We start from the raw sequence: 13,669 nt of genomic DNA, 5'->3' as shown, positions 1-13,669 counted from the left end.
AAGTCGAGCAATGTCAAGGCGGCTGTTCCAGAGTCAAGCCACGCCCCGCCTGACGGCCCAGAGTCAAGCCACGCCCCGCCTGACGGCCCAGAGTCAAGCCACGCCCCGCCTGACGGCCCAGAGTCAAGCCACGCCCCGCCTGACGGCCCAGACTCAAGCCACGCCCCGCCTGATGGCCCAGACTCAAGCCACGTCTCGTCTGGCCACCCAGAGCCTTACCATGACCCGTCTGACGGCCCAGAGTCAGGTCATGCCCAGTCCCCAAGTCAAGTCACACCAGACCCCAAGTCAAGTCACATCTCGTCTGACATCCCAAGACCACAGCCTATCGGGATAGCCAGCGCCCTGGACCCACCACAACCTCCCGCTGCTGCTCTACCCTTAATGGCTATTGCCATCTGGTGTGTGTGGGCTGCACATTGTGCTTCTGGGGTCACGTCTGGTCTCAAGTCTGCTCCAGAGCCCCGTCTGGTCTCAAGTCTGCTCCAGAGCCCCGTCTGGTCTCAAGTCTGCTCCAGAGCCCCGTCTGGTCTCAAGTCTGCTCCAGAGCCCCGTCTGGTCTCAAGTCTGCTCCAGAGGTCCCGTCTGGTCTCAAGTCGGCTCCAGAGGCCTTCCCCGTCGGAGAAGCTGCGCCAATGCCTCCAGAGGTGTCAGCGTCAGCTGTAGAACCTCCTATGGAGGGGGCGTTTCCCTTTGAACTCTCTGCTTCTCCCTTTATTCTGTCTGGCTCCTCTGTCTCTGCTTTCCCCAGGTCCCAGACCAGGACGCAGCCTCCTGTTCCGCCCGGAGGGCTGCGGTGCCTCCTGTTCCGCCCGGAGGGCTGCGGCACCTCCTGCTCCACCTCCTGTTCCGCCCCGGAGGACTGCTGCGCCTTCTCCTATTCTGTCTGCCTCCTCTGTCCCTGCTATCCCCAGGTCCCAGACCGTGACGCAGATTCCTGTTTCGCCCTGGAGGGCTGCTCCACCTCCTGCTCCGCCTCCTGTTTCGCCTCGGAGGGCTCCTGCGCCTCCTGCTCCACCCTGGAGGGCGCCCGCGCCTCACGCTCTGCCTCCGGCTCCGCCCTGGAGGGCTCTGGCGTCGCTTGCTCCGCCTCCGGCTCCGCCCTGGAGGTCTCCTGTGCCTCCTGCTCCGCCTCCGGCCCCACCCTGGAGGGTTCCTGCTCTGCCAGTCCTGCCTCAATCACCGGGTCCTCCGCAGGAACCTGGCCCTCCAGCCCTCGCCCTGTCTCACTCCCGCCCCACCGCTTCCCTGGACTGTTACTCTGTTGGAGCGTCTGGAAGCCGCTCCTTGGGGGGCTATGTCACGAATCTGGTCGGTGTCCCGCTGTCCGCTCACCACCAGATGTCACTCTCGCCCTTTCACACACAGACTGTTGCACCACACCCCGGACTACATTTCCCATCAGCCATTACACTTGACCCACGACCAATCAGCGGCGCTATAAAAGCCCCGGACTTTCCATGCTAGTCACGGATTGTTAGATTGTATTGTTGTTGTGTTAGCGTTCCCTGGTTTCTGGTTCCCGTGTTTTTGACTTCTCGCCTGCTCTTTCGTTTACGTCTGTCTAGCCGCCTGCCTTGGATTATCGCTCTTGTTATCTGGATTATTCTCTCGATCGCCTTTGTTATTCCTGTTTGCTCCCGTCTCGACCTTGCCTGTACGACCATGTCTTTGTCTCATCCCAATAAAGGCTTGCATATGGATCCGCTCGCCTCTCGTCCCTCACTCCGTGTAACAATCATCATCAAAATAAACGCCTGTTAATTTTTTGAGTCTTCCACTCAACATTGCTACTATTTTTAGTCACTTTGGTAGAAATTCCTCCCTGCTGAAAAAAAAACAATAGAAACCACAGATATTCTAAGGATTTCCATCTTACCAATACAAATGTTACAAACCATCAACTTTTAACCATTAAAAACATTAAAAAATTGTTTCCTGTAGTGTGTTTTGGGATTTAGTGGTTTTAACAAGCCACCAATAGAAGGTGACCAATTACCAGTTGAGACCAACAGGCACCATTACTGTCACGAATCTGGTCGGTGTCCCGCTGTCCGCTCACCACCAGATGTCACTCTCACCCCATCATTACACTCAGACTGTTGCTTTGCACCCCGGACTACTACTCCCATCACCCATCGCGCCCATTGTGTTGCCTCCTGTAGCCAATCAAGCTCACTATAAAAACCCCGGACTTTCCCCTCGCAAGTCACGGATTGTTGTATTGTTGTATTCCCATTGTTAGCGTTCCTAGTTCCCTGTGTTCCTTTGTATCCCGAGTTCCTAGTTTCCTTGTATTCTGAGTACCTAGTTCCCTGTGTTCCTTTGTATCCCGAGTTCCTAGTTTCCTTGTATTCTGAGTTCCTAGTTTCCTGTGTTTAGTATTCTCGCCTGGCCATCTCGTTTCGTCTGTCTCGCCGCCTGCCTTTCTGGACTCTTGCTCGTTAAAGGATTATTCTTCAGTCGCACGTTATGGATTATGTTCGCCGTTGATTGACCCACGGCAGCCTCACGGACTTCTCTTGTGCCTCCCTCCGCCATACCTGTTTGTTATTGCTCTGACCCTGCCTGTCTGACCATGTCTTTGTCTGGTCCCATAAATAAAAGCTCGCGTATGGATCCCCTCGCCTCTCGTCTCCCTCTCCACGTTACAGAACAATCCGTCACCACAGGATCCAGCAGCTTCACCCTCGGACATTCAGATATGGACACAGACAGAATTCTTTTCAGGATAAAACAAGGGCCACGCACACTAGAACAACACATCCGTGAGTTTCTGGCCATTGCCAATTATTCCACCCTCCCGGACTGCACAATTATTGAGATCTTTTGTGATGGCATAAATAAGCCTTTAAAGGCGAGGCTGAGACGCGAGGGTCCGCGCTCATCTCTGGCTGCATTTTTGAACTTTGCGTTGTCATGTGTGGGTTCGCCGTGCACTGTGGGGGTCGCAGAGAGGGAACGCGACAACGCGGTAATGGCGACCGCGCGTCCCACCCGCAGGTTGGCGGTCATGCCGGAGCACGATCCCACAAACACGTTTGCTGCCTGGATGGCTCGTGAAATGGCGGCCGTGCAGGAGCGCGCTCAAGCAATGGCGACGGCTGCGGAGAGCGCTCATCTAATCGCGGCAACAGCTGCGCCCGTTCACAAGATGGCGGCCGCGTCGGAGCGCATTCATGATACAGCAGCGACAACAGAGCCCGTGCACAAAATGGCGGCGACTGCGGTGCCCATTTGCAGGATGGCGGCGGTGCCGGCGTGCGCTCACAAGATGGCGGCGACGGCAGCGCCCGTTCACAAGATGGCGGCGAAAACAGAGCTCTGTCACGTCACAGCTGCCATATCAGAGCCATATAAAGTTGCAGCGGCATTTCCTGAGTCAAGTCAAGTTTCCAAGTCAAGCCAAGTTGCAGCTGCATTTCCCGAGTCAAGTCAAGTTTCCAAGTCAAGTCAAGTTGCAGCGGTGTTTCCTGCGTCAAGTCAAGTTTCCAAGTCAAGTCAAGTTGCAGCTGTGTTTCCTGAGTCAAGTCAAGTTTCCGAGTCCAGTCAAGTTTCAGCTGTGTTTCCTGAGTCAAGTCAAGTTTACAAGTCAAGTCAAGTTGCAGCGGTGTTTCCTGCGTCAAGTCAAGTTTCCAAGTCAAGTCAAGTTGCAGCGGTGTTTCCTGCATCAAGTCAAGTTTCCAAGTCAAGTCAAGTTGCAGCTGTGTTTCCTGAGTCAAGTCAAGTTTCTGAGTCAAGCAAGATTACAGCTGCTGTTCCGGTGTCAAGTCAAGCTGGAGCTGTGTTTCCTGCATCAAGTCAAGTCAGAGCTGCTCTTCCTAAGGCAAGTCAAGTTAAAGCTGTGTTTCCAGTGTCAGGTCAAGCTACTAATGTGGTTCCTGTGTCAAGTCAAATTACAGCTGTTGCTTCTGTCTCAAGTCAAGTTACAGCCATCATTCCCGAGTCAAGCACTGTCAAGATGGCTGCCACGCCAGAGCCACTGCACAAGATGGCTGCCACACCAGAGCCACTGCACAAGATGGCTGCCACGCCAGAGCCACTGCACAAGATGGCTGCCACGCCAAAGCCGCAGCCTGCTAAAGCCCCGTCAGCCAAGCCAGTGCCAGCTAACGCCACGTCAGCCAAGCCACTGCCGGCTCAGGCCATCTCAGTCAAGCCACAGCCTGTTCACGTCATGTTCTCTGCTCCTGAGTCGGCACCCATCATGGCCGCCCTTCCTGAAGCGGTCCCTGAGTCAAGCAAAGTCACAGCCGTGGTCCCTGAGTCAAGTCATGTTCCACCTGGCGGCCCAGAGCCTCGCTATGTCTCGTCTGACTTCCCAAGATCACGGCCTATCATGATGGCCCACGTGCTGGATTCACCCCTCATGGCTGTATGGGCAGCTAAAATGGCGCTCATTCAAGTCGCGGCTGCTACCCCAGGGTCAAGTCAAGCTCCAGGGTCAAGTCAAGCCTTCAGGTCCGGTCAAGCAACAGAGTCAAGTCAAGCCAAGGCTGCTGTTCTCCAGGAGTCAGGCCAAGACACAGCTGTCCCCCATGAATCAAGCCAAGATACAGCTGTCGTTCCCCATGAGTCAAGTCAGGACATAGCTGTGCCCCACGAGTCAAGCCAAGTCACAGCTGTTCCCCACAAGTCAAGTCACGTTACAGCTGTGGTTCCTGAGTCTAGCCATGTTGTTCCTGAGTCAAGTCACGTTACTGCTGATCTCCATGAGTCAAATCAGGTCACTACTGATCTTCACAAGCCAAGTCAAGTCACCGCTGATCTCCAAGAGTCAAGTCAGTTCACTACTGGTCTTTACAAGCCAGGCCAAGCCACAACCGATCTTCACAAATCAAGTCAAGTCACAGCCAGTCTCCACGAACCAAATCAAACCACAGCTGATCTTCATGAGCCAAGTGATGTTATTGCTGCTGTTCCCGAGTCAGGTCACGTCTTGTCTGACCGCCCAGAGTCAAGTCACGTCTCGTCTGACCGCCCAGAGTCAAGTCACGTCTCGTCTGACCGCCCAGAGTCAAGTCACATTATGTCTGCCAGTGTGATGGCGATCACCATTCTCAGTATGTGGGCCGCACACTACACTCCAGAGGTCACATCTGTTCACAAGTCTGCCCCGGAACTTCCGTCTGATCTCAAGTCTGCTCCAGAGCTCCCCTCACTTGGAGAAGCCATGCCAATGCCTCCTGAGGTGTCAGCCTTGGTTGTAGATCCTCCCATGGAGGCGGCATCCCTCTACAACCTCTCTGCTTCTCCCCTTATTCTGTCTGCCTCCTCTGTCTCTGCTGTTCCTAGGTCCCAGGTCATAACACGGTTTCCTGCTCCAGAGCTCCCACCTGGTCTCAAGTCTGCTCCAGAGGTCCTGTCTGGTCTTAAGTCTGCTCCAGAGGTCCCGTCTGGTCTCAGGTCTGCTCCAGAGGCCTTCCCCATCAGAGAAGCTGCGCCAATGCCTCCAGAGGTGTCAGCTTCGGCTGTAGAACCTCCTATGGAGGCGGCGTTATCCTGTGGTCTCTCTGCTTCTCTCCCTGTTCTCTCTGCCTCCTCTGTCCCTGCTCTCCCCAGGTCCCAGTCCATGACGCAGATCCCTGTTCCGCCCTGGAGGGCCTCGGCGCCTCCTGCTCTGCCTTCGGTTCCGCCCTGGAAGGTCCCGGTGCCTCCTGCTCTGCCCTGGAGGGCTTCTGCCCCTCCTGCTCTTCTGTTTGTCTCCTCTATCCCTGCTCTCCCCAGGTCAGGAGGGCTCCGGCGCCTCCTGCTCCGCCCTGGAGGGCTCCTACGCCTCCTGCTCCGCCTCTGGCTCCGCCCTGGAGGGCTCCAGCGCCTCTGGCTCCGCCCTGAAGGGCTCCGGCGCCTCCTGCTGCGCCTCCGGCTCCGCCCTGGAGGGCTTCCTCCCTACCGGTTCTGCCTCAGCCTCCTGGCCCTCCCACCGCTCCCCAGGACTGTTCTACTGTTGGAGCGTCTGGAAGCCGCTCCTTGGGGGGGGGGCTATGTCACGAATCTGGTCGGTGTCCCGCTGTCCGCTCACCACCAGATGTCACTCTCACCCCATCATTACACTCAGACTGTTGCTTTGCACCCCGAACTACTACTGCCATCACCCATCGCGCCCATTGTGTTGCCTCCTGTAGCCAATCAAGCTCACTATAAAAACCCCGGACTTTCCCCTCGCAAGTCACGGATTGTTGTATTGTTGTATTCCCATTGTTAGCGTTCCTAGTTCCCTGTGTTCCTTTGTATCCCGAGTTCCTAGTTTCCTTGTATTCTGAGTTCCTAGTTTCCTGTGTTTAGTATTCTCGCCTGGCCATCTCGTTTCGCCTGTCTCGCCGCCTGCCTTTCTGGACTCTTGCTCGTTAAGGGATTATTCTTCAGTCGCACGTTATGGATTATGTTCGCCGTTGATCGACCCACGCCAGCCTCGCTGACTTCTCTTGTGCCTCCCTCCGCCATACCTGTTTGTTATTGCTCTGACCCTGCCTGTCTGACCATGTCTTTGTCTCGTCCCATAAATAAAAGCTCACGTATGGATCCCCTCGCCTCTCGTCTCCCTCTCCACGTTACAATTACAGTTTCCATTAAAACCAGTATAATTCCCATTTTATCCAGTAAAACCATTCTGTGGTTTCTAATGTTTGTTTTTTTTTCAGCAGGGTTTTTCACCGAAATTCTAAAGAAAGTGAAGTATTGGGTTGAAAGCCTTGCAGGCTCAGTTTCTATGTTCTCCTCCCTCCTCCCCCCTAAGCTAGGACCTGAAGTTGGTGCGAAAATAGCCCTGCCTCTGTTAGTGCTTCCTATGAGGGGAAATTTACAGAGGTTCACAGACCCTCTTTCGCATGATACAGGCAGTCTCAGAAAGGCAGTCAGCTATTAACAGATTAAAGAAAATCCAGTCACACTTATTTACGCAATGCAGGGAGCCCCATGCCTTTGAGTAGTGATTAGGGCCGTAGCTGGGTTTCGAGGGGCCCCCAGTGCAGGTCGCATCAATGGCCAATGGTCAGCTATGTGAAGAGCACAGAGACATTTTTGGCTGCTCACTAACTCAAGCAGCATAAGCAGGCCACTGTCTCGGTGCAGCTGTATAGAGTATGGAGAAGTTTGTGGTGGCTTACCCACTCGTGTGAGTATAATCACTCCTCAGAGCAATGTTTTGCAGACCGAGATCTCGGCTCAGCCTGAGATGACAGAGATGTTCACCCCCACGCCTCAAGCTGAGGAACCCATGTCTTGTTAGTGACTGGCACATAGTCCTCGCCGCAGCAGATATCACTGCATCTATTATCTGGCTGCCTGAGCGCATGGAAAGCGCTCTGACGTGCCTGCTTTTATTGCCAGATATCCCCTCGTCACAGGTACTGTTTGATGCATCTGAGAGTGTCGCTTATCAGTTCAAAGTCCCAAAGTCCAGCTTTGGCCCCTCACTCTTTTAGGAAGTGCATGAACGCAGCGCTCTTCCCCGCCCGAGACTCAACGGGATGCACATGCTGAACTACCTCGACGACTGGTTTTTTATTGCCCAGTCTCAGGGTGCACTAGAGGATCGCAAACACATGCTCCTGGCCCACTGAACTTGTCTAGGCCTATCAGTAAACATGCAAAAGAGCACACTGCAGCCCTGTCAGTCCATCACTTTCTTAGCAATGATTTTGGACTCACGCACATGAGTTTTCCAACAAGAAGAATCAGAATCTTTTCTCAAAGTCCTGACTTCTTGTGTGCAAGAGCTGTTCCTCTGAAAACATTTCAGAGGCTACCAGGGCTGATGGATGGTCGCTCGGTCTGCTGCATATGAGGCATATGAGACTGCAGCTATGGTCAAAGGGCCGTGTCCTGCAAAGAGTGTGGAGAATGGGGACATCATGCGTTGTGATAATGTGCACGTCTAAAAACAATGATGCCTTGGCTCGTCATGAGTATGTAAGAGCAGAGAATGAGTGGACAGAGTGGTGAGATGAAAAGTAGTCACCACAAATGCGTCACTGTCCAGCTTGTGAACCCTCTGTTATGGTAGACCAGCATTTGGTTCATGGACAAGCGTTCAGAAGTGGTGGCGCATAAACTGCCTAGAGCTAAAGGCTGCTCATTTAGCTTTGCAGGAACTTTTGGCATTTGTGAGAAAGCATCATGTTCTCATCCAGTCAGACAATACAGCAGTGGTGGCGTACATCAATCGCCAGGGAGGAGTGCCTCGCGTACCCTGCAAAGCACAGCATGCAGCACGCCGAGTGTCCTCTCTATGAGGCGCCCTTATGCTTTAAAGTTACAGTGTTTGCAGAGTGGTGTAAGAGTGGAGATGAGGACACGCTTAAATGTGACATGTTTTATTATTCTGGCTTTCTGTCAAGAAAGGCAGCTCGCCCTCCACATTTAAAGTTTTTGTGGCATCTATTGCTGCTTCTTATATAACGATCAGTGGGTTATCTTATGGGTAAACACCCTTTAAAAACAAGCTTTCACTGGGACATGAGATGCCCTTGTCTGACACCCATATGGGACATATCATCAGTGCTTGGCAGCTGAGGTGACTGACTTGAAAGTGCTCTCTTTCAAGATGGCATTACTGCTACTCCCTTCAGTTTGTTGAAAAAAAGTCAGGGAGTCAGGGATTTGGAAGCTTTCTTTGTCAACAGTGCCTGTATGCAATTTGGTCTGAGGCTTACACTTATACTAAAGTGTTATACAGTTAAAATGCACTCAACGCCATTCAGAGCATGGGTTATAACATTACAAACATTTTGTTCACTCAATTCAACCTCAGAAAATGAGGTTCATGCATTGTGTGCTTATGTGGGTGGAACCAGTGTATTTCACTTGTTTAAGCAGCTGTTTGTGTGCTTCAGAGGCGTCTCAGAAGCTAGCCAGTTAGATGATGCCTCTGAGGGTCTTTGCTAAACACTTTCAAACAAAATTCAGTTCCGCAGAAAGCAGCTACTTTGCAAGGGCTCCAGCAGCTAGCTGTCTGCCCTGCTATTGTGCCTGTCTTGTCCCACAGATTACGCTGGAAACTCTGAATGATGTGCAACCTGCTTGTATGTCGTATGAGCAACGTCGTATACTCTTATTGCTTTATTACTTCCAATGTCTTTGTAGCCTGCTTGTGAGAGCTGCTTCAATATTATATGCATTGATTCATTTGTTGCTCATTATTGTTACTCTCTTTGTCACAGTAGCCCAGCATTGCTCGACTGTGTGCAGAGAGGAACTGGTGGCGCCGATGCGTTCTTGGCACTCTTCCAGCTCCGCCAGGAGTCTCGGGTTCCGCAACTTTGCACCCTTATATTGCATGATTTTCTTGACTGTTTACTTCCTGACCTGACATTTTCTTTAGCGTGCTCTCTCAGTGAAAATGCCACCCAGCAGCAAATTTCATTGGTTAAGGTTAGGGTGTAGGGTAGGGTTAGGGGTTAGTATTGGTTGTAGCATTGTAGAGCAAATCAGCACTGTGATCAACATGAACAGTAAAATGTTTAGAATTGGCTGAGGGATGGAGTTTGCATTGAACTGGTCTGGGAAAACAAATCATGCATGTGTTTCATGTGTCTGTCTGTTAATGAGAGGAAGCCTTGCCCTGGTTTGGAGTTCCTTTCCCCATGTGGAGATGCAGGTTGCAGTTATACCTTTCTTGTTTTTCCTCCCAAACCAGATACTTAGTTATGCATAAACCCCGCTACACAGCTGATTTCAGTGGTCAACTCAATTATGTCATCTGTCAAAAGTTTAGAGGATTCATGGGTTCAGTTTAGAGTCCAAAAAAACATATATGGATCCAATCAGAGGAGTTTGTGCTTAACTGGTTTTTCACTTAACACTCAACTAAAAAGTAGTTGTCCTGAGAATTACAAACTCTCGGAGTTATAGCTGATCAAAAGCTAAGCTTCTTTGCCTGTCAATTTGCATGCATCGGGTTTATCGCCATCGGGTTGGCTGACGTGTCTTTTTTTTTTTTTTTTTTAAAGCATAGACGGGGGGTTAACAGAAGCAAGCATAATTGAAATTGCAAACAGCATATTTAATGACACATGTAAGTTCCCATAAAAAAACAGCAACTGTTCAAACATAAAATTCTAGTTCATAATTTACATATCACATTTTAAAAAACTTTTGTCATCAAAAAGCCTAGCCTACTAATGTTATACTTGACGCAAACTGATGTTATTGGCCTTCAAATAACCTGTATAATGATGAACAACATTTAAACAATAGTGTTTCTAGGCTTAAGCAATAAAGAATATTCCAGGCTTGTCTAAGAGCACTGCAGGTGTTGATACCCTTAGCAACCTGCTAACGTCACTCCTAGTTTGAGGAGCAAACATGCAAGCTCATCCATCACGCTATGAAAAGGTAAGGATTAATGAATCATTCTTATGTGGATCTAATTTGCATTTTGTAATAGAAATTAAATACTTTTCAAAAAATAGAAATCTAACATAAATTACACATTTTCATTTGTAAGTTGTATTATTACTAAAAAAAAAAAAAAAAAAAAAAAAAAAAAAACAATGCCATGGTGTTCTTTACCGTGGGTATGATGTAAATGTAGAAAAAAAGTATATTATGCTGTAATAATTAATATTATTATCTGAAATGGAAACATTTCATGTAAGACCTGTGTTAACTTGACATTATTATATATTATGCTATAAGACATGTACACTGCCCTCCAAAAGTTTGGAAACACCCCTGGCAAACGGTTGTTTTTGGACAATATCAGCATAAATCCTAATCATTTTTGGTGCAAATACATTAAAGTAACTGGACATTATCATTGAAGACCAGCAATAATAATTTTCATTTTGATCACATAATAATGGCAATATATACATGTCAAAGTCAGACATGCCCCTTTGCCAGCTTTGATGCCTGGTTACTGGTTTAAAATTGGCCCAGGTATTTAAAAGATTTTTGGGTCAGCACAAATTAATAGCTTCAACAATTGATTGCCAGTTAAGTTTAGAATACAGTGAATTTAGGCCCAGATTATGCAGAGTTGTAATAGCTGCTAATGGTGGATATTTTGATGAATTGAAATGTTCATTTTTTTCTATGTATAACTGTTTTAAATTAAAAAAGGATTCATGCCAATATTGTCCAAAACCCCACTTTTCTAGGGCGTTTCTAAAGTTTCAGAGGGCAGTGGAAGTAAACTACCAACTCTGAAGATTATGGCCAGGTCCACTCACAAATTTCCACCCAGTACTTGTTTGATTATTACATATTTTTGGATAATTTGATAATCCTTGAATTTAAATTAAAAGGCAGTACTGTCATCATCTCCATTTTAAACTTTTTAAAATCTATTCCACAGGATTCCCCCAAAGATTCCCCCAAGATTTTCCAACAAATTAAAGCAAAAATCCATATGTGCTTGATTATGGCCAATTTTAAAAATTACATGGGCATCTTGGAACAATGTTCGAGAAAAAAAATAGAAAGATGTTCCTACACAGAGTCAGTTGTACCCTTTATTTTACCATCAGCGATAAACACCAATGGCCAAATGAATTATTCCATCTACAGCATTTAGCAAACATCTTTTAACACTTATATTCAAAACTGACCTTTTCACCTGGTTTGCCAGGTGGCCCGGGTAAACCTGGGATACCGCTGTCACCCTAAAGACAAACACACACACACACACACACACTGAAAAAAAATCATTTCAGTAAATTCAGCGAAATAAGTTAACCTAAATATACAAGTATTGACTCAGACTGAATGAATGAAACTGACTTAGCTTATATTTCCTGGGCCGCCATTAAGACAATACCTTACAACAACTTTGTTTTAAATATCACTTCTTTAGATCAGTAAGCAAAAATACACACAATACACATTTAATTTGTTGTATTTCATTATCTTGAAGTAGAAATAAATTTTATATTTGTGTAGTTCTGTTAAACAGTCTGCATGCAAAAGTTTGCAAAATAAGTAAACTTATGAAACCATATATGAACATATGATGACCGAATATATGAAATATATGATGACGCCATAATGAAAATAGTACATTTAGGGATAAAAGGGAAAAAAAAAAAGTTTCTTACTGTTTCTCCAGCACTTCCCTTTTCCCCCTTATGCCCATCAGTTCCACGTGGACCCTACTCAAACAGAGATAGAAAAGTACCATGACCAAGTGGAGCATAAGGTTTTATAGGGTATGTCTGTTTCTGACTCTTGCATTCATACCTGGATGCCAGGAGAGCCTTGAATGCCAGGACTTCCTCTAGAACCGGGGACACCCTTCAGTTAAAAAAAAAAAAAAAAAGTCTTATATTAGTCTGACCTACAGTCATGCAAATGAATATCAAGGTCAGTTTTTGTTAGAACCCCCAGAAAAAAAAGTTTTAATATTTTCTCATATTATAATAATTCCCACATTCTACAGCAATCATAATGAAAAATCTAATTTGCTTTATTCATTTGAGATAAAAGAGTTTTATGTAGTATGGAATATAGTGTAAATTTCATAACTCAAATGTCCTTCTCAGCCCAAAATGTGCAATTATTACAGCTACTGTAAGCCTCAGAAATGTCTTGCTATGAACTTTGTGAATGCAGATATATTAAAGCATGACTTTGCTGAATAGTGATTGTATAGTTTCAGATGACTACGTGAAGACTATACAAGGTTCATCTGGCCACTTCATAAACATCTAGGACTTTCAAGCACTTTTTAATTTTATTTAAGGACTTAATTTAATACATATTTTTCTTAAATCACCTTTTTTTCACTCCTACATTCTCTTCATCCTAATAGAATATAAATAATAATAAAATGTACTAGAAACTGTACTAAGTAATACAGATTATTAAGAAAGGAATAAATATAAGTATATTACACAGATATTTAACTATTATACAAATTAAATGAAGAGTTCAGATGCAAAACCAGCTAAATCCATCTGACGTCTTTCTTTAAAAAATGCATTTTTATCAGGCTCCGATGTATAGGTTTCTATGTAAGTACCGGTACTTCTGATTGGGCTGAGGCTGGTATTTTAGCGAGTTTGAAGAAAAAGTATTTGATGGACGTATAATATGTGTCAAGAGCATTCACTCAGTATCATTATCTCATTTTTGACCGAGATGGCTTTTAGCTGGTTTTGCATCTGAACTCTTCAAATACAAACTGTAGCCTTTAGCATCTCATAATGGTGAGAGAAATCTTACGGTAAAAAACTAAAAATTGTTATTTGTTACTGATATTATTTTCTGAGATATAGTTGCTAGATTAATTAAAATAATAATGCTATAAAATAATGGTAATTAAAATATTAATAGGTATTCGTTATTAATAGATAATTTGTATTTTATTTAATTTTAGAAACTAACTGATCTTGGATGTGATTACATACAGGTAACGGCACAGCAATGCATTCAAACTCATCCAGATAACTATAGTCTTTTACTGGAACACGAAGGGCTCTACAGCCTAAAATATATCTTAGGTGGACCGGGCAATCCATTTAGCATGGTTTGCTGCTAATAATATTGCAGACTTATTTAATACTTTTTTCCAAAATTTGTATTTGCTATTCTGTACAAACCACATACACATATTCCTATTTAATGTAAAGCACTTTACAGTGCTTTTCAAGTAAAGTACTCCAGACCTTACATTTGTCAAGCATTCAAGAATTTCAGGACTTTAAGGACCTTGTAAAAACCCTGTATA

General features: G+C 46.6%; 1 protein-coding gene across 3 annotated transcripts in view; it reads right to left on the bottom strand.

The window, feature by feature from the left end:
* col21a1 (collagen, type XXI, alpha 1) overlaps window positions 1–13,669 on the bottom strand; it is a 74,077-nt gene that overhangs the window by 34,899 nt on the left and 25,509 nt on the right. For all 3 annotated transcript variants that reach the window (XM_051125962.1, XM_051125961.1, XM_051125963.1), the window contains 3 exons: window positions 12,181–12,234; window positions 12,039–12,092; window positions 11,553–11,606 (listed from right to left, as the gene is read on the bottom strand). In XM_051125962.1, the coding sequence (XP_050981919.1) occupies window positions 11,553–11,606; window positions 12,039–12,092; window positions 12,181–12,234 (162 nt within the window). The remainder of the gene's footprint in view (window positions 1–11,552; window positions 11,607–12,038; window positions 12,093–12,180; window positions 12,235–13,669) is intronic.

This window comes from Labeo rohita, chromosome 13, assembly GCF_022985175.1.
Source record: "Labeo rohita strain BAU-BD-2019 chromosome 13, IGBB_LRoh.1.0, whole genome shotgun sequence".
In the NCBI taxonomy this organism is placed as follows: domain Eukaryota; kingdom Metazoa; phylum Chordata; class Actinopteri; order Cypriniformes; family Cyprinidae; genus Labeo; species Labeo rohita.
This window is presented reverse-complemented; position numbering and strand designations above follow the sequence as displayed.